The sequence below is a fragment of the Oryctolagus cuniculus genome, chromosome 19 (genome assembly GCF_964237555.1).
Source record: "Oryctolagus cuniculus chromosome 19, mOryCun1.1, whole genome shotgun sequence".
Taxonomy (NCBI): Eukaryota; Metazoa; Chordata; class Mammalia; order Lagomorpha; family Leporidae; genus Oryctolagus; species Oryctolagus cuniculus.
This window is the reverse complement of record NC_091450.1, coordinates 34,507,278-34,531,861: the sequence shown is the minus strand read 5'-3', so window position 1 is coordinate 34,531,861 and position 24,584 is coordinate 34,507,278. Positions and strand designations below refer to the sequence as shown.

At 55.7% G+C, this 24,584-nt stretch overlaps 1 protein-coding gene across 12 annotated transcripts in view; it reads right to left on the bottom strand.

Annotated features, from left to right (window-relative positions):
- NPRL3 (NPR3 like, GATOR1 complex subunit) overlaps positions 1 to 24,584 on the bottom strand; it is a 38,229-nt gene that overhangs the window by 10,447 nt on the left and 3,198 nt on the right. For 9 of the 12 annotated variants that reach the window (XM_070063754.1, XM_070063755.1, XM_070063756.1 and 6 more), the window contains exons 2-6: positions 23,179 to 23,248; positions 14,855 to 14,984; positions 12,193 to 12,267; positions 8,205 to 8,358; positions 5,475 to 5,556 (exon numbers count right to left, since the gene is read on the bottom strand). In XM_070063754.1, coding sequence (XP_069919855.1) covers positions 5,475 to 5,556; positions 8,205 to 8,358; positions 12,193 to 12,267; positions 14,855 to 14,984; positions 23,179 to 23,248 — 511 coding nt within the window. Of the gene's footprint in view, positions 1 to 5,474; positions 5,557 to 8,204; positions 8,359 to 9,304; positions 9,510 to 12,192; positions 12,268 to 12,832; positions 12,958 to 14,854; positions 14,985 to 21,159; positions 21,297 to 23,178; positions 23,249 to 24,584 lie in introns of those variants that run through there. The other 3 variants (XM_070063759.1, XM_070063762.1, XM_070063760.1) reach the window with 3 other exon arrangements.

Sequence of the window (24,584 nt, the reverse complement as noted above, 5' to 3'; positions counted from 1 at the left end):
TGGCCACGCCTGCAGTCTGTAGTCTAGCCAGACGGCCAAGGCTCGAGGTAAGCCTCCACTGTCCAGCCCTGCACACCTGATGGAGGCCCAGTCACAGGCAGGAGCCTAGGCTGGAGAGGCGGGAAGGAGACGAGAGGGGGTGCCACATCTCCCAGAACACTTCAGGGGTGAGCCGCTCCCTGCGCCTCAAAGGCAACATGTGGGAGTCACCCCAGGCAGCCATCAGTCCCAGCCCCGACCAGAGTCTCTGGGTGATCCAGGCCGACTCTGCTTAGGCAGATAACGGGGCCCAACTCCTTGTTTTTCTCACACTATACCTGAAGCTGTCAGTAAATGCGTCTGCTCCACCCGCGGCGATGTCCAGAGCACCAGCCTGGTCAACACACTTCTGTCCACCCTCCCCACAGTCCCAAGTCTCACCCCTGGGCAATCCAGGCTAAGGCCAGCAACACAGAGGCCCCTCGTTTCCACGCCACTCAGGCCCAGCATTCTCGGTGCAGGCACCCGCCCTCACCACAGCTCTCTCCCCAGACACCCTGGGCCTCCTCCACCTCCTCAGTCAGCTCAAGCACACATCACATTCCAGGTGAGGCACCCCTGACCCGGGTCCCGAGGGCACTCTGAGCCCTTGGACCACGCGATGCTCCCTGTCTGCTGACTGATGCCTTGTCCCAGCCAGAACATGATTCCAAGGACAAGGTATGGCCCCCTGCCATGGCACACACGGCCCAGCGTCAGGCACATGGTGGGCACAGAGAACCCTGTCATGAACAGGGAGAGGGAAGGGGCCCCGGGGACACACTGCCCTCTCCAGGTGTCCAGCCTGTCCAGGGAGCCCATGGCCCAAGATCAGACCTGAAGGGAGTTCCCTGGGGACACCACACACAGAGAAGGGACAGGGCTGTTTCAATAGGAGCTCCTGAAATTCTGTGATGAGAAGCCCCCAACAGCTCAGTGACACAGTCCCTGTGCTAAGTGGCAGTGGCACAGGGTGTGTGACCCAGAGAAGCAAGGATGCTTCTCACAGTCCCAGGCTCCAGGTGGTGGCACCTGTGCCTGTCTGCCGAGGCCTGGCCTGTGTGAAGACACTTCCAGTGACCAGCAGGCGGGGAAGAGCCAAGAGGGCAGGCACCCTCCTTGCGATCTGCCTGGCAGACGCACAACAAAAGCCTCGTGGTAGCACCAGCTCCCAAAGCAGGCATGGCACACACCAAACTCCTCCAAGTTTTATGCTGTCCTCCATTACGTCTGCTACCCCCACCCAGGAGGGCAGCCAAGCAGTACAAGAAAATAAAAAGATTTATTTGAATGGCAGGGTTACAGAAAGAGAAGGAGAGACAGAGATCTTCCACCTGCTGGCTCTCTCCCCAGATACCCACAAGAGCCAGGGCTGGACCAGGCTAAAGCTAGGAGCCGGGAGCCAGCCTCTTCTGGGGTCTCCCACATGGGTGGCAGAGGCCCAAGTCCTTGGACCATCTTCCACAGCCGCCTCTGGCACATCAGCAGGGAGCTGGAATGGAAGAGGAGCAGCCGGAACACACACAAGCGCCCAGGGGATGCTGGTGCGGCAGGTAGTGGCTTAACCTACTACACCACAATGCCAGCCCTTCTCTGCCTTTCAAATCAATAAAATTAAGTTTCAGAAATTTTAAAAAAGGAAGGAAGGAAGGGAGGGAGGGAGGGAGGGAGGGAGACAAGACGAGACACTGATGGGGCTGCTTGCATGCCAAGGTCAGAGAGCCTGGGCTGCAGTCCCAGCTCTGCTCTGGGCTTCCACCCCCTGCTGATGCACACCATGGGAGCCAGAAGACGACGGCTCAAGTACTTGGGTCCCTGACACCGAGGAGGGGACCCAGATGAAGTTCCCAGCTCCTGGCTTTGGCTCAGCCCCCTTCCATCTGTTGTGGGCATTTGGGGAATGAACCAGAGGATGGGAGATCTGTCTCTGAAATAAAATAAAATAATTTCTAAGTCAACATTTCCATCACCCCCCAAATTAAAAAAAAAAAAAAAATTTACTCTAAAAACTATTGCAGGAAAACACCGTCGCTCCCTGAGGCTTATCCAGCCCCACGTGCTCTGGCCCGCCCTGCAACAGGAGATAGGCACTCCCAGGAGTGCCTTCCAGACACACTCTTATCTCTCACACCCATGAGGGGAACCGAGTCTGCTTCGCTGAGTCCTTTCTGTGCCCTTGACCCACCCTCCTCCCGCCGGGACAGACCCTCGTGAAACCGTCCTGCACGCTGCGCCCTCAGCTCCCGCACAGGGCCTGCTCCCCATCACACGTGGTGAGATCTGCGTGAACCAGGACACCCGCTGGACTCCAAAGGGCCTCCTGAGCATTCCACACACGAGTTCCTCTTACAGAAGCAGGTCTGTGACGCTCAGGACACTCCAAGGCGCCAAGCTCTGAGCCTTGCGAGTCCTGTTAAACTCTGAGAGCCACTCAACAAACGTTCTACCCTCAAGGGATCTGCGATGCAGTCACCCCGCCCTACACACTCCTTCAGCCACTAGTGGACACACTGTGTCCCGCACACGCTGAGGTCACACTCGTAAGTGGGTGGCTCTCACCGTGGCTGTGAGCTCCACAGGGAGACTTAAGTGCTAGGACAGTGGAGGTGGCTCCCTGAGGGATACACCTTTCCAGTCTATATTCAAGGACACGTAGGCCACAGGACACAGGGCCGCCAGGCTGCTCAGCCACACTGTAACCTGGGCTTCTCGTTAAAACAGCAAATCCGTGGCACAGGCATTTGGTGCAACAGTTAAGACGCCGCTTGGGACACCTGTATCCCAAATCGGAGTGCCTGAAGTCCCAGTCCTGCTTCCAGTTCCAGCTTCTGGCAAACGCACACCCTGGGAGGCAGCAGGTGAGAGCTCAAGGTTGTGTTCTGGGCTCCTCCTGGCTTTGGCCTGGCCCAGGCCTGGCTGTCGCAGGCAAGGGGGTGGGAGGTGGGGTAAACCAGCAGATGAAAGATCTTTCTCTCTGCCTTTCAAATAAATACATTTTTTAAAATTCTAAAAATAAATAAAATAGCAAATCCAGAACAGAATCCTCTGTTCAGGCTCATTAAGCCTCACACTCTGGTCTTCCAGTTCTGAGAACAGCTTTCCCAGGGACCGGCAGAGCCGCAGTCTCAAGGGGCTTGTGCTCTGTGCCCCCTGACTGCCATGTAAGCTGTCTCCCTTCCCCTGCACCAGCTGTGGTCTGTCACTCAGCGGCATAGGCAGGCAGCCTTCAGGGCCAACCGTGGACCTGCTGGGAAAAGGATGGAGAGGGGGCCACCACCAGAGGTTCGTGGGCAGCTGCAAGCAGGCGCCAGGCAGCGGTGAGAGGCAAGGGAGGAGGCCTGCCCAGGCTTCCTGCCAGAGAAGCACAGCTCCCAGCATCCCTTAGACAGGCCCCCAGCCCCAGGACTGGTCGCGGTCCTGGGCTCTGGGAAGAATGCAAAGTGCCCAAAGCCTGGGAACCTACCTTATTCAACACAAACTGGATTCCAGGTCTCCTGGAAACTAACGTCCACTAGGTGGCTCTGGGCCGCCTCAAGTTCTGAGCTGTCCAAGGTCTTACTCGCTCCCAACTTTTTAAACAACTCAAACCTAAGAAATCACAGGCCATTTTGATTGAGAGATATGAGTCACTATTTTGCCTTTAATCCCAGTTAGTGGAGGCCTGCAGGTTCCCACTGAGAACAAGACAACAATTTCCAAGGGACAGATTTCTGACAGCAGAGTGCCGTCATTCTCCTCCCACAGAAAACACCACGGTGATGACGTGAGTGGCAAAACCACAAAGGTCCCGTCTGGGCCCGGACGGAGTTCTCTAGAGCAGGTGGTGTGAGAAACCAGAGCACCGCTCTACCAGGGGAGACACCTGCAGGCAGCAAGGCAGACGCAACACTGGCCACTGCATCACGACGAAGCTCCATCCTGAACTTCCCGACAGAAAAATCAAACAAGGATCTGAGCAGACAGCACCCAGAAGACAAAATATGGGCGGCATAGCCCTTGTTCCCTAAGACTCTGTGTGGGCAGAGCAGGGGGACGGGCACCACAAGCTGCCGGTGGGAGCACAGCCAGACACAGCCCTGAGAGGGAGCTCTGCCAGTGCCCCAACAGAGACACAGGCACATACAAGACCACAGGACAAAGCACACCGCCATCAGCTAAGTGCCTCGGGGATGGGATAGTGACGCAGCCAGGAGGAGAAAGGTGAAGTCCTCACCGACCAGGTGCAACCTGGCACAGGCAGTGAGTGCCCACCGTAAAGGGGGACAGCTGGCACAGGGCTGCCTTGGTGGAACCTGCACGGGCTGCACCAAGGACAGTGGACGTGATTTTCAAACATGTGACCTTTCCAAGGGAAAGTCAGAAGAATGGAAGAGTCACCAAACGCTAACCGTGATTCTCGCTGCAGACGCTTCTGTTCTTCACACTCTCCCAAGTCTCTCACGTCCCTAACCAACAAGCACCGGTGGTGAAATCACTCAAAATGGTCACTGCTCACTCCCTGCGTACGTGGACCCTGGAGCTCCCCAGCCTCAGCTCTCGGCTCAGACCCACCTCGAGCGGGGAGTGGAGAGCCCCCAGGTTTAGGAGTGAAGCCCCCAGGAAGGCCTGGGAAGAGGCACTGAGCTGAATGCATGGCACAGGGAAGGCAGGACCGTGCAGGAAGCAGAGAGGGCAGAAGACGGAGGCCCCAGGTCACAGGGGCGCGGCATCGTGGCACACCTGTGCCAAGTTAAAGGCCTGCCCCAGATGTGCAGCTGCCAGCAATGTGCCCATTCTCAGAGGTAAGTGACGGGCAGGCAAAGCTGCCAGGGAGGGGTGCAGTCAGCTGAGTGCATCCCGGCTGCAGCTTCACGGCCAGGGAAGATCCACAGCTGGCACTGGGCACCAGGACTCCTTTAAGAAGCAACAGACCTCCTTGCTTGCCCACACTTACCAGAGCCACCAACACAACCCATCAACTGGGTGCTTTCCGTAGCATCCCAGCGCCTGCTGCCTGCCCTCACACACGGTGTCTGGGACCTCAGCTCCCCAAGCACGAGGAACAGCCGGCCGCAGCCAGTCGCAGCCGGTCGCAGCCGGTCGCAGTTCCCTCAGTGGTGACGTGAGGAGGAGGGCACTCCCCTGAGGAAGGTGGGCCCACAACCTGGCACTGCGTCACACTCGATAAAACGTCCCTCCCCAGTTGACAACTGACTCCTCCAGACGCCATACCTGACTTCAGGCGCTTTCTGTTCTCAGAAGACCATGGAGGGGACTGTCCTAGCTGAGCGCACGTCACCGGCTAAGGAGCTGGCATTGTAAAAGCAGCCATCAAGGTCACTCCTGTCAAGAGTGGCCACAGAGCTGCCCCTATGCACCCTCCCTCTCCCCAGTACCAGCAGAGCGCCAGCACCGGCAGCAGGAGACAGAGCGCCCCATCTGTGAGGCCCAGAAAGGCTGCCCATGCCCCGACCTACCTGTCGTAAGCCTCCTTGAGGTCCCGGGCCAGCTTGCACTTGGGCAGGATGTGATGGAACGGGGACTGGGGCCCTTCACTGGCTGCAAGAACCACAACACAGGACTCAGGGCTCTCAGACAGGCTGGCATGGGGGCATCGTCACAGCAAGTCGGCCTTCGGAGGAACATCAGCCAACTCCCCGTCTCCACCTAAATAACAGCTGTTCTGACTGGTGGGTGCTGCGGCCAGCGGGCTAAGCGGCAGCTTGGGACGTCCATGTCACATTACCAGAGGGCTGGTGTGAATCCTGGCTGCCCTGTGCTTCTCATTCTGCTTCGAGCTAGTCCCTCCTGGGGGCGGCAGATAACGGCTCCAGTGTTAGGGCCTCTGCCACTCACAGAAGACCTAGATGGAATTCTGTCCTGGCTTCGGCTTGTCCCAGACCTGGCTGTTGTGGCCATTTAAGGAGTGAAATCAGTGGATGAAGATTTCTCTCTCTTTATGTCACTCTGGCTTTCAAGTAGATGGAAACAAACTTTTAAAAATGACACAGGGGCCGATGCTGCGGCTCACTAGGCTAATCCTCCGCCTTGCAGCACCAGCACACCGGGTTCTAGTCCCAGTTGGGGCGCCGGATTCTGTCCCGGTTGCTCCTCTTCCAGGCCAGCTCTCTGCTATGGCCAGGGAGTGCAGTGGAGGATGGCCCAAGTTCTTGGGCCCTGCACCCCATGGGAGACCAGGAGAAGCATCTGGCTCCTGCCTTCGGATCAGTGCAGTGCGCTGGCCGCAGTGCTCCGGCCATGGCGGCCATTGGAGGGTGAACCAACGGCAAAAGGAAGACCTTTCTCTCTGTCTCTCTCTCTCACTGTCCACTCTGCCTGTCAAAAAAAAAAAAAAAAAAAAAATAGACACAGGGAGCTGGCATTGTGGTGTAGTAGACAGAGCCACCACCTGTGATGCTGGAATCGCATATGGGTGCTGGCTCACATCCCAGCTGCTCCATTTCCCATCCAACTCGCTATTAATGGCCTGGGAAAGACGCAGAGACTGGCCCAGGTACTTGGGCCCCTGTTCCCGACCTGGAAGAAACTCCTGGCTCCTGCTTGGCCCAGCCCTGGCCATTGTGGTCATCTGGGGAGTGAACCAGCACATGGATTCTCTCTCTTCCCTCCCTCGCACGCTCCCTCCCTCCCTCCTCCCCCACCTTTCCTCCCTCCCTCCCCATCTTTCCTCCCTCCCTCTCTGTAACTCTTTCAAATAAATAAATAGATCTTAAAAAAAAAAATGAGACTTAGGAGACAGGCATTTGGCACAGTGGTTAAGACACTGTACTCCATACCAGAGTGCCTGAAGTCACATTGGGTCCAGCTTCCTGTTAACGTACACCCTGGAGGGAGCAGATGGCAGCTCAAATATCAGGGCTCCCTGCTACTCACACAGGAGACCCAGGTCGGGGTCTGGCTCCTGGCTTTGGCCTGACCTGACTGTGCCTGTTGTGGGCATTTGGGGAGCAAACAAGAGGAAGGGAAATCTCTCTCTACTTTTCAAATAAATAAATAAAAATAAACTTCTGGATTGTAGTCATATTAGCACATACTTGGTCAAAACAGAAATATATTGTAAATTTTGATAGGTAACTGTCAAATATAAAGACTTCACTGATAATACATCTGCGTCAAGCAGAGGAGTTTCCGTGTTATTAACTCGTGCGTGACAACTGCTGCTTGGTGTGCGGCTATAAGGGGCAGGCCAGACTTTCAGGCTGTTCCCAGTTCTCTCATCTGGGATAGAGGTGCTAACTGGGAAAACGAGGTACAGAGCTTCTTACAGGTATCCCTCCACGTTTTAAAATGTTTACTCAGGACAAACATCACAGCCATCTACATGCGAAGGTTAATTTTAGTAACTGGTTAGTTGGTAACTCTGTTAGGGCTTAGCTGAATGATAAGAATCAAGGCTTCTCACCTCCAGCTGGGTCCACCCAGGTCCACTTACCCCAGGGAAACTCACCAGCAGGACCAGGGCCTGGCCTAGGGGAAGGGGCCCCCACAGCAGCACATGGGGAGAGAGAATGTTCCAGCTAGGAAACAACCTTGGCGACTCTACCCGATGAAGCAGAGCCTGGTCAGAGCTGTGCTGCATCAGGCTAAGCCTCAGCCTGCAGTGCCAGCATCCCAGAGGGGTGCCAGGTCAGTCCTGGCTGCTCTACTTCTCATCCAGCTCCCTGCTAATGCACCTGGGAGGGCAATGGAAGATGGCCCTAGCCCTTGGGCCCTACCACCTACATGGGAGACCCAGAAGAAGCTCCTGGCTCCTGGCTCCTGGCTTCAGCCTGGCCCAATCCAGGGCGTTGCAGCCATTTGGGGAGTGAACAGCAGATGGAAGAGCTCTGTCTCTCCTTCCCCAACTCTGCCTTTGGAATCAACCAACCAATCAAAAAAAAAAAAAAAAATAGTGGTGCTACAGGGGTGCTCCCTGGACCCCAGCAGTTCAACTCACAGATGCATCAGCTTCTCCCAGCCTCACTCCACAGTGTCAGAAGAGGGACGGGAGCAGCCCCTGCCCCGTGAGCTGCTGTGAGGCTGTCTCCAGGGCCCAGGGCACCAGAGGCTAATGCTATCGCCAGCTCCTGGCTGCTGTGCTGTGCTGGGGTGGAGAGGCCTCACTAACGTCTGCACCAGCAATATGGAAGGACAGACAGGCCCTGAGCTAGCCCAGACCCACGCCCACCATGCCCTGCAACACTCACCATCGGCCACCGCGGACACCTCGTCCTGGAGTGCCAGGATCAACTTGGCCTCTCTAGTGAGGTACTGGCAGCGGCGCTCCTCGTGCTGCAGCACCGTGGCAATGCGCCGAGACAGGTTGTGCAGACAGTTTATCACCGAAGGGTCAGCGTTGGCCTGCAGCAGAGAGGCCGCACACGGACTTACACATGCACACAGGACAGAGCTGCACACACAAGCTAAAAGGAGCAAGACTGCAGCTCTGAGGAAACCTCTCCACTCCGTCTGCCAAGTCCTCTCCAGTGCTGCCCGGGCTCCCAGCTCCTCACAGTGCAGCAGCAGGAATGCCAGGTGCCACTGTTCCTGGGAATGGTCACCGGGGCCACATCCAGAGACGGCTCCATGGGGCCCCAAGGGGAGCACGGGCACTTCCACCACACGGGACCATGCAGACAGGCAGGGCGCAGCTGAGGGCAGAGCTGCGGGAACCAGGTCACAGGTCTTCATCTGAGACAGCTGAGCAGAGAAGTACGTCAGACACGTAAGTGCTCAAAGTGCCCAGGCAAAGACCCTGCGAGTGTCTGTGGTCATCACAGCCTGCCACACGAGAACCAGTGACAACAGGAGCAAGGGGACAGGGAGCCCAGGACGGCCCAGAAGCACTGCACCAGCTGTCCACTGAGCACTTTCCATCAAGGCTGAGAAGCTCTTGTGGGCAAAAAGGACCCCTACTACCCAGAGAACCAGCAGGCTCCAGGCCCATGTCTCACAGCTCCCTTCGCGTCCATCTTGCCCAGACCAAGGAAGGGCGCAGAGGCTCTCGGGAGTGAGAAGGCCCTCGCTCCTCTGGAGCTATCAGGAGCCACAGGTGGCCAGGTAAGTGCATCGCCCAGGCCAAGGGTGGAACATGCAGCCACAGGGTCTGTGAAGACGTTCAGGGGAGCAGATAACCAGGCCAAGCATGACTCAGTGCTTTGGAGGCCCAGAGGGTGCTGAGTCACCCCATGGGGTGGAGGGGAGAGGGGAGAGGGGCAGATGGTCCGGACGATTGCAGCCTCTGGTGCTGCCTCCCTCCTGCTTATCTGAGAAGTGGGCACAGCAGACTCTGGGGCCAAAGGCTCACCCGGGCACGTGAACACTTTCTTCGCCTGGAACTGGAGAGATTTTCTACTCTCCCAACAGAGCTACGGTGAGTCACAAGGGGTGCCGGAACTCGTCCCTGGGCGGCCTTGCCGCCTCTCAGCTGCGATGGCCGCAGAATGGGCGAGCTGACAATTCGCATGTTCGGTAGTCACTTTCCAGAGCAGACACATCTCCAGCTCAGCCGTCATCACAGAGGTCTCTGTGTGGGTCAGGGGTTCTGTGTGGTAGCGAGGACGCCCACATCCCACACCAGACTGCCTGGGCTCAGCTCCCAGCTCTGGCTCCTGCCTCCAGCTTCTGCTAACACAGACCCTGGGAAGCAGTGCTGACTCAAATCACTGGATTCCTGCCACCCATGTGGGAGACTTGGACTGAGTTCCTGGCTCCAAGCTTCAGCCCTCACCCAGCCTTGGCCATTACAGACCTGTGGGAAGTGAACAACTGACTAGAGCACTCTCCCTCTCTCTCTTCTCAAATTAAAAAAAAAAAAAAAAAGCCCGGCGCCGTGGCTCACTAGGCTAATCCTCCGCCTTGCGGCGCCGGCACACCAGGTTCTAGTCCCGGTCGGGGTGCCAGATTCTGTCCCGGTTGCCCCTCTTCCAGGCCAGCTCTCTGCTGTGGCCCGGGAGTGCAGTGGAAGATGGCCCAAGTGCTTGGGCCCTGCATCCCATGGGAGACCAGGAGAAGCACCTGGCTCCTGCCATCAGATCAGCGTGGTGCACTGGCCGCAGCACGCCAGCTGCAGCGGCCATTAGAGAGTGAACCAACGGCAAAAGGAAGACCTTTCTCTCTCTCTCTCTCTCTCTCACTGTCCACTCTGCCAGTCAAAAAAAAAAAAAAAAAAAAAGCCGCTGTCTCCTTGCCAGCAGGACTGTGGCTGCTGAGGGCAGCGCACACTGTGCTGCCAGCACTGCTCCTCAGAGCCAAGAGCCTGCCTGGGTGAGGCTGTGGCTGCTTCAGCATCATCCCCCGGGGGGTATCAGGGCTGACAGGTGGACAGCATTCATCATGGCTTGCTTATTCATTTATTCTTATTTTCATTATGTAATTACGTAAAAAACACAGGATATGTGAAAACAGTGAAGTGTATCAAGCACAGAGTGACGCTCTCCTCCCAGGGCCTCAGGCCACAGGGACGGTCTCACCATCACTATCTAATAACAAGGTGGGAAGTTTAAAATTGAGCTCCCTTTATTTTTTTTTTAAAGATTTATTTTATTTATTTGAAAGAGTTACACAGAGAGAGAGAGAGAAAGAGAGAGAGAGAGAGAGAAAGTCTTCCATTCCACTGATCCATTCCCCAAATGACCACAATGGCCAGAGCTGAGCTGATACAAAGCCAGGAGCCAGGAGCTTCCTCCAGGTCTCCCTCATGGGTGCAGGACCCAAAGACTTGGGCCACCTTCTACTGCCTTCCCAGGCCATAGCAGAGAGCTGGATCAGAAGTGGAGCAGCCGGGACTCGAACCAGCACCCACATGGGATGCCAGTGCAGCGGGCTGGGGCTTTAACCCACTGGACTACACTGCCGGCCCCTGAGCTCCCTTTAAAAGGAGCTTTCTGCTCTCATATTTCCATTTTGAGCCATTCACAGTGAGACCTGTGGTCTCCACACCAAATAACTCTAAACGGAACCCTAACCTGGAGACGGGGCAGAGCCCCTTGCTCTGAAGGTTTCCAAAGCACATACGGCACCTGACCCTGAGACCCAGGCCCTTCCCTGCATGTCTGCACGTGTGCCCGCAAAGCAGCACGGGACGCTCTGGCGCATACAGAGTGGGTATTCCAGAGGGCTCCATTATCTAACGGTCATGGGAATTAAATTTCTTAGTATTTCAGTCCTTGCAAACACAAGCCAGTCTTTACCCAGGCGTACATTTCCAGTTCATCTGGATCACACACATTGTGACAGGTCAGGTTTAAGGAAAACACGTTTTCTGTGAGAGGTGGAAACAACCTTAGGCGGAGCTGAGAACTGCCTCGAGAAGTAACAGCTTGGGAGCAGGCCTGGTGGAAGATCCTTCTCTCAGTCTCCCCCCTCACTGTCTGCAACTCTACCTCTCAACCAAAATCTTTAAAAAAGAAAACAAATGGAATACAACAAGGTGTTGATGAGGATGTGGACAATCGGAACCCTCACACACTGCAGATGAGAATAAAAACAATGCATACAGTCAGCAGTTCCTCAAAAGGATAAACACAGTTACCACAAGACCCAGAATTTCCCTTCTAGGCACACATCTGAGAGAAACGAAGATGCGTGTGCACACAAAAACTTGCAGCACGCACGGGCCCGCGGCAGCACCGTTCCTAGCAGCACGCACGGGCCCACGGCAGCACCGTTCCTAGCAGCTCAAACGTCCACCGACAGATGAATGAGTGACTGGGCCGCAGAAGGGACACAGCGCTGACACAAGCGACCACAGGGACGGTCCTCGGCAGCCTGCCAGGCGAAGGAGCCACACACCAAAGGCCAGTACCACGTGATCACACCTACTAAAACACACACAGCAAACCCACAAGGACAGAAGGCACTGGTGCTCTCCAGAGGGGAGACCAGGGAACAGCTGTTGATGGGTTCAGGGGTTCCTTCCACGGTAGTGAGAGTGTTCTGGATCTGGACGGTGGTGATGAATGATCAAGAGTGACAGACAATGAGGGAGGGGGTGGTGATGGATACTGTGAATGGAGTGGCATCGGTCACTCACTACGCACTTGAACATGGTCAATACCCTCATTTTACCAAAACAAAGGGGAACAACCAGGTGGGTTCTGCCTGCCCATGGTGTGAGCTCTGACTAAACAGCACAGCTGTGGGAGCGGAGCCTCCCTGACCCTGCACCCTGAGCCCAACCATTCATACACTCACCCTCAGCGCAAACACCACGTTGAAGAGAATCATGGTAGGGGCATCCCTCTTCGGAGACGGATCTGTTTTGGAGATCTGTAATAGAGGGGTCGTTCCAATTAACGCAGAGCCATGACTTCCAGAAACAGCTGCTCAGAGCAGAGGCAAAGGCCCCCGAGCGGAACCAGGGGATCAGTGCCTGTTCCAGAGGAGCCAGCTGTGACCCGAGCAGGACAGGTCTGCAGACGTGAGCCGACCACGCCCACAGGAAACAGGCTGGGGGCTCACGGCGGCAGACGGCCCAGCCCCACGGCCCTGCTGTTGTCCTCAGAGTCTACCTGCACCCACCCAGACTGCTCTGTCACAGATGACAAGTATTTAGGACAGTTTCTAGAGACAGGGCAGTACTCAGGGTCAGCAGAGGCCTAGGCAGATACCCGGTGAGGTGGAGCAGCTGGCCTCACTCCAGTCAAGTCCTCGGCTCGGAGCCACTCTGACATCACAAACACCGAAGCACCCAAAAGCAGCATGGAAGGTGGTGGGTGGGTGGGGGACGCTCTACAGAGCTCTCCTAAGCCAAGTACAAGCATCGCCACTGGGGGAACTGGAGTCCCTTCCCCAGCTCTCTCTCAGCCACCCCAGGCAGGATCTCCATCCGCACCTGTCACTCCAGTTCCACCGGGCAGGCTGCCAGGCCCCCCCCATCACCCACAGACAGGGACTGAGCCCCACGGTGAGGGAGAGGGTGCCTTCCATCCTCCTCCTGGGCTTCTTCATGGAGGTCTGTGAAGCACATCTCACACGACTTCGGGACTCCCTAAAGGAATCTGAGCGACGCTGCTGATGCCTGTGTGCAAAAGGCCAACAGCAGGCGCTGGGCTGCAGGTTGCCTTGGAAACCAACAGGACAACCCACCTTGCTGACACTGCTTGGTACTGTGAAGTGCGCTCATCAGAGACCCACCTGGGACACCCAGAACAAGCTCCTGGCCCCTGGCTTCAGCCTGGCCTAGCCCAGACCGCTGCAGCCATTTAGGGAGTAAACCAGCAGATGAAATATCTCTCTGTCTCTACATCTCTGTTACTCTGTTTTCAAATGAATAAATAAATAATAAAAAAGACAGAGACCAAGACAAGAGCTTAGCACAATACCAAGTGCTTCTTTAGAACACTGGCACTGGCTAGTGGAATAGAATTTAATAAATGCTTCCTTTAATACAAAGGAAGAAGAAACATCTGCACCATTTTGTGGGTTTGGGGCTGCAGTGGGTTAAAGTCCCGGCCTGCAGTGCCAGCATCCCATATGGGTACCAGTTTAAGTCCCAGCTGCTCCACTTCTGATCCAGCTCCCTACACCTGGGAAAACCAGTGGAAGATGGCTGAAGTGCTTGGGCTCCGGCACCCATGAGGGAGACCTGAAAGAAACTCCTGGCTCCTGGCTTCAGATCAGCTCAGCTCCACCTGTTGCAGCTATCTGGGGAGCCAACCAGCAGATGGAAGACCTGTCTTTCTCTATCTCTACCTCTCTCTCTCTTTTTTTTTTTTTTTTTTTTTTTGACAGGCAGAGTGGATAGTGAGAGAGACAGAGAGAAAGATCTTCCTTTTGATCCGATGGCAGGAGCCAGGTGCTTCTCCTGGTCTCCCATGGGGTGCAGGGCCCAAGCACTTGGGCCATCCTCCACTGCCTTCCCGGGCCACAGCAGAGAGCTGGCCTGGAAGAGGGGCAACCGGGACAGAATCCGGCGCCCCGACCGGGACTAGAATCCGGTGTGCCGGTGCCGCAGGCGGAGGATTAGCCTAGTGAGCCGCGGCGCCGGCCTTCTAATTCTTTCAAATAAATTTTTTTAAAAATATTTAATTAAAAACAAGAAAGAGAAGTTCAGGTTTTATGTGGGAGACCCAGGAAAAGCTGCTGGTTCCTGGCTTCAGCCCAGCTCAGCCCTGGCTATTGTAGCTATCTTGGGAGTGAATCAGTGCTTGGAAGACCTTTCTCTGACTCTAACTCTGGATTTCAAATAGATAAATATATCTTTAAGAACAAAAACAAAGTTCTGGTTTGACAGAGGCTGGCTGGTCACGCTCTGGGCCTCTCTAGAAACATACACGTCTTGCGCGTAAAGGGGAAGGCACAGTCAGGAGACCCGGGATGCAACAGCTAAGGCCAGGGCAGGAGCTGAAGCACACGGAGCACCCGAGGGCCTGTGAAGACACACAGCTCACAGCAAACGCCTGCTGCCACTGCTGCCTTAGCAGAGCCAGCACCAGCCACACAGCTAGAACGAACCAGCCTGCCCACCCAGGAAGGGCCACGCTGCCCACCCAGGAAGGGCCACGCTGCCCACCCAGGAAGAGGCCATGCTGCCCACCCAGGAAGGGGCCAGGCCTCCCACCCAGGAAGCGCCACGCTGCCCACCCAGGAAGGACCACGCTGCCCACCCAGGAAGGACCATGCTGCCCACCCAGGAAGGGCCACGCTGCCCACCCAGGAAGGACCACGCTGCCCACCCAGGAAGGGCCATGCTGCCCACCCAGGAAGGGGCCAGGCCTCCCACCCAGGAAGGACCACGCTGCCCACCCAGGAAGGGGCCAGGCCTCCCACCCAGGAAGGACCACGCTGCCCACCCAGGAAGGGCCACGCTGCCCACCCAGGAAGGGCCACGCTGCCCACCCAGGAAGGGCCATACCTGCCCCAGAGCATGTTGCAGTAACGTTGGGTGCCCAACAAACCGCACATTATCGATCTTCAGCTCAAATTTTTGGCCACACATTTCAGACTTGGTTGCCAAAATTGTTGCCAGAATAACATCTGAAAACCTTAAAATTAAAAAAAGGTAGAACAGAAATAAGTTACCAAGTAGCACATCACCAGGGCCCACGGCATGGGCGAGGGCCTGCGTGAGCAGCCGCCGCCAAGCTGCTCAGCCTCCACTGCTGGCCCGGTTCCCACCAGTCCCCCCACAAGGACTCCGCGCGGCGAAGGACGGGAAATCGTCAGAATCCTGGTGAAGCACGGGAAGCAGACAGCACCAGCTGTCAACCGGCCCAGGTGCCATGAAATGCAAGCAACAGCGCAGTTTGCTTTTGCAAGGAGGACCCTCTGGAGCTGGCAGTGCCCCAGAGAGGGGCTCCCCGGCTGCGTCAGGTGTGCGCGGTACCCCTCGGCCCCAGACCCTGCCGCCAGCCCAGGGTACTGAAGGGGCAAGGGCACCGCACTGAGCAATGCGTGCGGCACAGCACCTGGTCCTGAATGCGCTGAGTGGGCTGGAAACTGTCTACGGCGTGCAGAACCACCGTGGTTCCAACTATTGCCTAGGGACTCACAGGAGTGGCTGCCACAGAGGCGTGGGGAGGGCAGGGTGTGGCATCTGAGACGTCGGAACCCGTCTGGGCAAGGGAGAGAGCCTGCAGGGAGGAGAGCGCTCTGGGCAGTGCTGGCTCCCACCTCAGGGCCCAGGGCTCCGAGGGCCTCTCCTCCAGAAACATGGAAGCGCGTGTCTGCTCAAGCTAGGAAAGAGGAACCCCGTCCTTCCAGCCACCAGGAAAGTCATTCCTGCCGTACGCTGTCTCGGGGCGGGCCACAGGCCACAGCCCAGGCCCCTGCAGTGCGTGTGCCTGATCACACTTCCTTCCTGGCCGTCCTCTCATGGGGGCTGGGGGAGACTGACCTCCTAACACCTTCATTGATGATGAAAAGCAATGTCTGCTTGGCGAAGCAGCCGTAACCCGACTCCATATCAGCAAGCGACCGGGATGAAGGCCTGGGAAGGGAGCCAGCCCTCCTGGCAACCTTACACAAGGCAGGGCTGGGACTGGAGTGACTGAAGTCAGTCTGCAGCAAATCTCACCATGGCCAACCAACACTGGCACCCAACAAAGACCAGCAGCTGTGGGTTCTTCCCAGGTCTCCCCCGGACCAGTGGGGGGCCAAAGACTGCCAAGTCCTGGTTTCCTCCAGAACAGGTCACGATGGACCTCCACACAAACCAGACGCAGGAGGGCTGGTGAGAAGGGGCCGTCTTGTCTCACATGGCCACAGTGGCGGTCAGGCCTTCTGAAACTGAGACACCCTCAGAAGCGGCATCCTGGCCACCTGCTTCAGACCTCCTTCCCTGGAATACTGCTCTCCGGGATGACGACACCAGACAGGGAGGCTCAAGGACCAAACGCCACCCTCAAGAACTCTGTGTCTCACCCTGTCCTGGAATCTGAGGACTCAGAGACCAGAGGCGGCTTCGGCTATCAAAGCCCCTAGGAACACGTCTGCCCCAACAGATAACCCAGGGCCCTCGCATCTCATCTGGACAAACAGCCTCCGCTCCCCACCCCTGGCAGGGAAAGCAGACAGAAAATGACCTCTACTACTCCAGAGAGTGTCCTTCCTCCTGGGACCGCCAAAGCTCCCCACTGGAGGCCACCGTGTCATGAAGAACCACAACGTGCCTCAGGTCCGGCTCCAGGCCAGGGACCCTCAGGGGTGAGCAGAGGCAGTCCAGTTCCCACGCACACACACTCCAGCCCCAAGCTGTCATTGCAAGGGCCACAGCGTTCCTCCCTAGGGCAGCTGCACGAGCCGGCAGAGCTGTGTGTGGCGTAGTAGAGCGCGGCACAGCTCCGTGTCACACACCTGGGGTGGAGAATGCACCAGTGGCTTCATTCTTTAAATAACGCATCTGCTGATATTACGTGCAGTCACAATTATAACATGAGGTGACAACATCTGCTTGTTGCTTCTAAAACTGAAAAAAATCCTTTCCCTTTATTTTGATCGTTAATGGCCTGATAAATGTATGTAACACACAGTAAGACAACTGTCATGAAAACTAAAGATTCCTGGGATAACTACGAAATGTAGGAAAAATACATTTAGCAAAGTGGAGCAGCCCAGCCAGCATGGGCCAAGTCCTCTATTCCTGTCAAGATGCTTGTTCCGGAGCACGGCTTGGCCAAAAATGGGGGTGGGAGGACAGCCCAGGAGGGAGCTCGACTGTGTCCCCTGCCCCAGCCTCGATGCTGGGTGCTCCCAGACAGTGTTAGGAGCCTGGCCTCCCCAACACGAGCTCCAGCACAGCCACCCCATCAGCTCCGTGGGAACACTTCTGCTCTTACGAGGCATGCCCAGTGGCATCACACTAATGCCCAACCCTTGGGGACGGTCCCACTAAGTCCCATGAGAAATGGAGACAAGGAGCAAGAACCACAGCGGGGTGGGCCAGGGCGATGAGAAACCCCTCCGCCCTCACAGGAAAGCCAGTACCCACCAGGGAGAGCCGGTGGTCTGTGTGACACACTTGGTCCTAGAGTCTCCCTGGTCCCAGGCAACCATGCTCACCAGCTGGAAGATATGGCTGGCAGAAACGGGAGCAGAACCATCAGGACCAGGCAAATAAGCACCATGAAATGTTACGATGCTGTTTTATAAAAACAGTAGTAACATCAGGGGCAGCACTGTGGCGTAGCGGGTAAAGCCACCGCCTGCAGTGCAGGCATCCCATATGGGTGCCGGTTCAAGACCCAGCTGCTCCACTTCCCATCCAGCTTTCTGCTGTGGCCTGGGAAAGCAGTAGAAGACGGCCCAGGTCCTTGGGCCTCTGCACCCACATGGGAGACCCTGGCTTCAGATCGGCACAGCTCTGACCGTTCCGGCCATCTGGGGAGTGAACCAGCGGATGGAAGACCCCTCTCTGTCTGTCTCTCTCTCTCGGCCTCTCCTTCTCTCTCTGTGTAACTGCGACTTTCAAGTAAAATAAATAAAATAAATCTTAAAAAAAAAAAATAGTAACGTCAAGCAGAAATGCCATCATGAAGCTTCAGCTGCTGGCCAGCTTAGCCAACAAGAACCTTACCCACCTCGAATGCTTACCACGAGGTTTTCTTACCAAAGCTTAAGTTCCCACACATAAGAGTGGGCTGGGGATGGCTGTGGCGGACAACAGACTAGACTTCTGTCTGGGATGCTGCTATCAGAGGGCCTGGGATCCAGCTTCTCGCTCATGTGCGCCCTGGGAGGCAGCAGTGAGGGCTCAAATACTCGCTCCCTGACACGCACACTGGAGACCTGGATGGAGTTCCAGGCTCCTGGCCTTGGCCTGGCCCGGCCCCAACTGTTTCGGGCATTTGAGGAGAGACCCAACAGATGGAAGCACTCTCTTGCGCACTTTCTGTTGCTATGTCTTTTTAAAAATAAACTTTTTAAAAAAACAGGTTGGGTGGGAATGTGAGTCTCTCTGGAAGCAAGTGCAACGCTGCAACGCTGCAGCCCTACTCCAAAGGCAGCACGCTGGACTAGCTGAGCGCCGGCACACAGGGCGCTATCTGCACAAGCACACGGCTCTCATCTGCACAGCTGGAACCATCTGCTCAGCATCAGACACGCCCCGCAGGCAGAGGCATCTGGCTATCATCAGCCCCAGTGCCGCCCTGGGCCTGGCCTCTGCAGTGAGCAGCCCTGGTGGACCCACAGGTATTCGTGTCCACTAAGAATGTGTGTTCCCCGACAGAGACTTTCATGCTGGGACATGCTGCTTTCCAAGTGTCGAGGGAACAAAGAGGAGATCTGAACCCAGCAGTGAGACCATGTGCTGTGACCATGTGCTCATCCATGGAGCCTCCTGCCGGCCAGCTGCTCCCACAGTGCTCGCTGAGAAACACACACTGCCTGATCCAGGCAAAATCCACAACCAAGAACCCGCTCCTAAACTTCAGCCTCTCAGCTTCCATGAGTCTAACATAAGCAGTCTTCAAAAGTTCATGGAAAATGCAAATTATGAAAAATCCACGCATGAATTTCCAATTTTTTTGTACCAAATAAACTTACATTTTAATCGCATTTTTCTGTGAACCTCCTGAAATATCCTCAAGTTAAAGGGTCAAGAAGTTGCATGGGCCGGCGCCGCAGCTCACTAGGCTAATCTTCCACCTTGCGGCGCCGGCACACCGGGTTCTAGTCCCGGTCAGGGCGCCGGATTCTGTCCCAGTTGCCCCTCTTCCAGGCCAGCCCTCTGCTGTGGCCAGGGAGTGCAGTGGAGGATGGCCCAAGTTCTTGGGCCCTGCACCCCATGGGAGACCAGGAGAAGCACCTGGCTCCTGGCTTCGGATCAGCACAGTGCGCTGGCCCCAGCGTGCCGGCCGCGGCGGCCATTGGAGGGTGAACCAACGGCAAAGGAAGACCTTTCTCTCTGTCTCTCTCTCTCTCACTGTCCACTCTGCCTGTCAAAAAAATTAAATTTAATTTAATTTAATTAAAATTTAAAAAAATACAAATAAAAATAAGAAGTTGCATGGACTTTCCCAAAACAGCCAAGAAAGCCAGAATCCAAAACGAGGCTCCCTCTGAGCCTTGTCTCCTACAACCACACAACACAGTGCAAGCCCTGCACCTCCAGAGGACAACAGCAAGCACACCGCAGGGCTTCTGAGTGCCTGCAACGTCCCATCTCCTGGTAGGGGTGCTGGAAGGACCTGCGGCTGCCCTGAGAGGGCCAGGGCAGTCAGCGCTCACCACTGAGACACGGATGCTCCCACAGCACCCAGGTCTGCGAGGGGCGGGAGGTAACCTGCCATCCGCAGGCACCCACGGAGGATCTGAGACCGAGGCTCACCTAAGGAGCACACACTGTGGGATGCAGAGCAGGCGTCAAGCCTGGTGCCACGGGTCTGCACCTGCCCAGGGCGCTGCCCTGCAGCGTGGGGACACAGCCACCGCCCACTTTCTCACACGTCGACCTCACCACAGGAAGGAGGGCCTACGGCTCCAGGCACGTGCTAAGGCAAGGCCTGCAGAAGCAGAGCCCCGTGTGCACTTGGTGACAGAACTGAGTGCTGTGAGCTGCAGAGGGCTTGGGCTTGCCTAGACAGACTCCATCCGGCCAGCGCCTCCCCCATCTGCAAGCTGGACCCACTACCGGGAGAAAAGCAGCCCAGCCTAGAGGGCAGCAGTGCCTCCACAACGGCCCTCCAGAGGGGAAGGGTGAAGAGAACCTGAGCCCAGCTCTGGGAAGGTCTTCCAGGCGGTATCTAAGGAAAACTGATTTCTGGGCATTTTGGTACTAAAAGAAATCAACTCTTCCCCAGGTTTCTAACTCCCTGCTTCTCTTAAAGTAGAGGCCAGAGGGCTGCTGGCAGTCTTGCAGAGGGGCAGCAAGATGGCTGGCCACACTGGGATGGGAGGGGCCCTGCTTTCTTCTCAGACCCCTCACTGACCTTGGCCCCTACGGGTGTGAGGAACACGAGACACACTGAAACACAGCACCCATCCCCTCACCCTAACCAACACAACTTATCTGATCTCAAATTTCAAGTCCTAGAAACAATGAACAATACCCATTTTCTTTACTCCTTACTGAATTTTTTATATGTAAAAAATAACTTCTACTTTCTATGAATTACATCTTGATGATACACCTTAAAAAACTGGCCTACTGGGGCCGGCACTGTGGTGCAGCGGGTTAATGCCCTGGCCTGCAGTGCTGGCATTCCATATAGGCGCTGGTTCTAGTCCCGGCTGCTCCTCTTCCAATCCAGCTCTCTGCTGTGGCTTGGGAAAGCAGTAGAAGATGGCCCAAGTCCTTGGGCCCCTGCACCCACGTGGGAGACCTGGAAGAAGCTCCTGGCTCCTGGCTTCGGATTGGCGCAGCTCTGGCCGTTGCGGCCAGTTGGGGAGTGAACCAGCAGGTGGAAGACCTCTCTCTCTGTCTCTCTCTGCCTCTCTCTCTCTGTGTAACTCTGACTTTCAAATAAATAAATAAATAAATCTTAAAACAACAACAGGCTGGCCTGCTCTCTAAGCCAGCATACACAGAACTTCTGCAGCAGGAGTGTCACAGATCTGCACCATTCACACAGCAGCTTCCAGTCCAACATGGCCCCTAGCACCTGAAATCTGGCCAGTGCAACTGGCCATTTTTTAACTTTATTTGTTATTTTTCCAATTAAACGTCCAGTTCGAGGGGCAGACATTTGGTGCAGCAGTTAGGATGCTCACATCCCTTACCAAGAGTGTCTGAGTTCAAATCTGGCTTCCCTTCTGATTCCAGCTTCCTGCTAATGTGTGCCCGGGAGACAGCAGGGGATGGCTCAGTGACTGGGTCCCTGCTACCACGTGGGAGACACAGAGTGAGCTCTCGGCTCCTGGCTTCAGCCTGGCCCAGGTCCAGCTGTTTCTCCAGCATCTGGGGAATGAATCAGTGGATGAAAGATCTCTCTTTTTCTGCCTTTCAAATAAATTTTAAAATAATTAATAAACTAATTTTTAAAAAGAAATGAAAAGGAGTTCTCAATTTTCTAGGACTTCCTGGGCCCTTCTAAAGAAAGTCAATCCACAAAAGGTCACAGAGACTTAAAGAGGATTTCATGGCTGCCATTTGTAAAGACAGCCGATGGTATGTTCCATATATAAATGGCCACACGGGCCAGTGGTTACAACACCGGCAGCTGTGTCCTCACTTCTCTAAGGCCTCACCACTCAGATGCTACTGTGTAGCCCATTAACATTGCTAAATCTGGCAAACTGACAAGGACCATTCTGCTGGTTCTTAAAATAAAAGTACCAAGACAATCAGCAAACACACCACGTTCAAAGCACCGCTCCAGGAATACGCTCTGAGCAATGCAGAACAAGGTCTGACAAAAGCATCAAGGAAACTGGGCCCAAGGGTCCAGCAGACTCGGGTCGGGGATCGGATCAACGCATGCTGTGACGCGTTCAACTGTCAAATGAAGCGCTTCTTAGCCCACAGGAGAACAACTCTCCACCCACTGTTCTCTCTGCACTGCAGCGAGTGATGATCACCTGCCTAGAGCACACCCCACGGTCGCTCCACCGTCTGAAGTGGAGCTGCAGGAATGAAGTGTCCTGGCCTTGCTGTTCTGAGGGCTCTCTCTGAGTGCAGCAGCCCAGCCTCACGTCTAGAGACGCCTGGCGGAAGGAGAATGAGGTGTGGGGCAGGAACAGCCCTGCTCTGTGTGGACAAGACACAGCTGTCCAGTGTACAGGGACAAAAGCTTCTGTTCCAAGCCCTCTCGCCCCAAAATACTAAACCCCCACAAGCCCTTCTGTCAAGAAGACTATCCTCTGGGAATCCAGCAACACCTGCCTTCAGCCACCCCCACCTGCTGGGCTTCCTCCATAGGCCACTCCCCTTGGAGAGTCACTGGTCATGCTAGAGTGGCCAGCATCCTTACACAAGATAAAAACCTCACAGCTCCTCGAACTGCAAACAGCTATGGCGGGTGGTGCCTTGTCCGAGAACTGGAGGGAAGGCACGTGTTCAGCACAGGCCCAGTGTGCGTTCTCCCTGGATGGCGGAGGCCACGTCCCTTACCTCAGGAGGCCCTTTCTGTGTTTAGAGGAACCCAGAGCAGGTAACTTACACTCTTCCCTCCTTCATCTAAGCCTACGTCATCATCCACTAGGCTATAAAATGAACCCAGGAGCTAAGTGGCCTTTTCCGAGGTTTCTGGCTTGACAGCACCTCCCAGGGAGAGCAGGGCAGTATCCTCTGTGTCGAAAGAGCCCTCAGCCTACTGCCCCTACTACCACCTGAGCCTGGCAACCGGGCAGGCCTGGGCAGGCTGTGCCATACCTGAGCTCTGCACAGGGCACCCGGCACTCAGCTGAAGACAGCGCATGAGCCTGGCAACCGGGCAGGTCTGGGCAGGCTGTGCCATACCTGAGCTCTGCACGGGGCGCCCGGCACTCAGCTGAAGACAGCGCATGAGCCTGGCAACCGGGCAGGCCTGGGCAGGCTGTGCCATACCTGAGCTCTGCACGGGGCGCCCGGCACTCAGCTGAAGACAGCGCAGGGTCTGCTTTCCTCTCCCAGGAGCTCAGTGTCCCGCTCCACCCCCGACCTGCTCACAGCCTCACAGCCCACAGCTGGAACAGAAACGGCACTGCGGTGCCCCGCTCCGCACTGCCTCAGAGCGCTCGGTGAGCAGGTTTCTCAGAGAAGGAAGCGTCCTCCACAGGAGAGGAGGGCTCTGCTGAGGCCTGGGCACACAGAGTCCTTACCTGGAGTCGCCGTCCTGGTCATCAACGTGGTCCCCGGTGTGGTTAACAGCATACCTGCTACGTGGCTGACCTGAGTGAGGGCAAAAAGACGACAGTGGCTAAGAAAGCAGGATCTCTCCAGGGGACTGTGGGGCCACGAAAACCACTGTTTCCAAAACAGTCTACCCACACAACAGAACAGGCTTCAGCCATCAAAAGCAGTGAGCATGAATCTTTTCTTAAAAAAAAAAAAAAAGATTTATCTTTATTATTTAAAAGGCAGAGTTACAGAGAGGAAGAGGCAGAGAGAGGTCTTCCATCTGCTCCTTCATTCCCCAGATGGCTACAAGGGCCAGAACTGTGCCGATCCGAAGCCAGGAGCCAGGAGCTTCTTCCAGGTCTCCCACGCAGATGCAGGACCTCAAGCACTTGGGCCATCTTCTACTGCTTTCCCAGGCCACAGCAGAGAGCTGGGTCGGAAGTGGAGTAGCCGGGACTCAAACTGGCATCCATATCGGCTTTACCCACTATGCCACAGTGCCAGCCCCAAGCATGAATCTTAAAAGCACTGTTCTGGGCCAGCACTGTGGCACAGTGGGTTAATCCTCTGCCTGCAGCGCTGGCATCCCATATGGACACCAGTTAGTCTCCCTGCATGGGAGACCTGGAAGAGGTTCCTGGTTCCTGACTTCGGCTCAGCTCCAGGGAGTGAACCAGCAGGTGGAAAACCTTTCTCTCTGTCTCTCTCATTGTCTGTAACTCTACCTCTCAAACAAAAAAAGCACTGTGTTTACTGAAATAAGCCAGACACAAAAGGACAAACACTGTGCTCCTATGGATTATCTGGAACACACACATTCCTCAAAACAGAAAGTGCCAAGTCAGCAGGAGCTGAGGGCCGAGGGGAGATGAGCGTTGCTGCTGCACAGGTGCAGGGGTACAGTTTAGACGACAGGTGTTGGAAATGGGTATTAGTGATGGTTGAATAATACAGTCCAGTGTAACTACTGCCACTGAACTACACCCTTAAAACAGCTAAACATATTAAATTTTCAAAAAAACTATGGTTTCCAAGAAGTTATGACAACATGGAGGAAATGTCTTTGCTACTACGTTTCAGGTATTTAGGTGTGGGCATTGTGATGTGACAGATTACACTGTGCCCGCGTCGCGGCACTGGTCTGAGCCCCAGCTAGCTACTCTGCACGTCCATCAGCCTCCTGCTCGCACCCCTAGGAGGCAGCGGAACATGGCCCAAGTACTTGGGTCCCTGCTACCCACGTGAGACCTGGACGGAGTTCCTGGCTCCTGGCTTCAGCCTGGCCCAGCCACAGCTGTGGTGAACATTGAGGGAGTAAGCCAGCAGATAAAGATCTCTTGTCTCTCTCTGTCTCTCCCTCTGTCAGATGAATTGTTCCATAAAATGA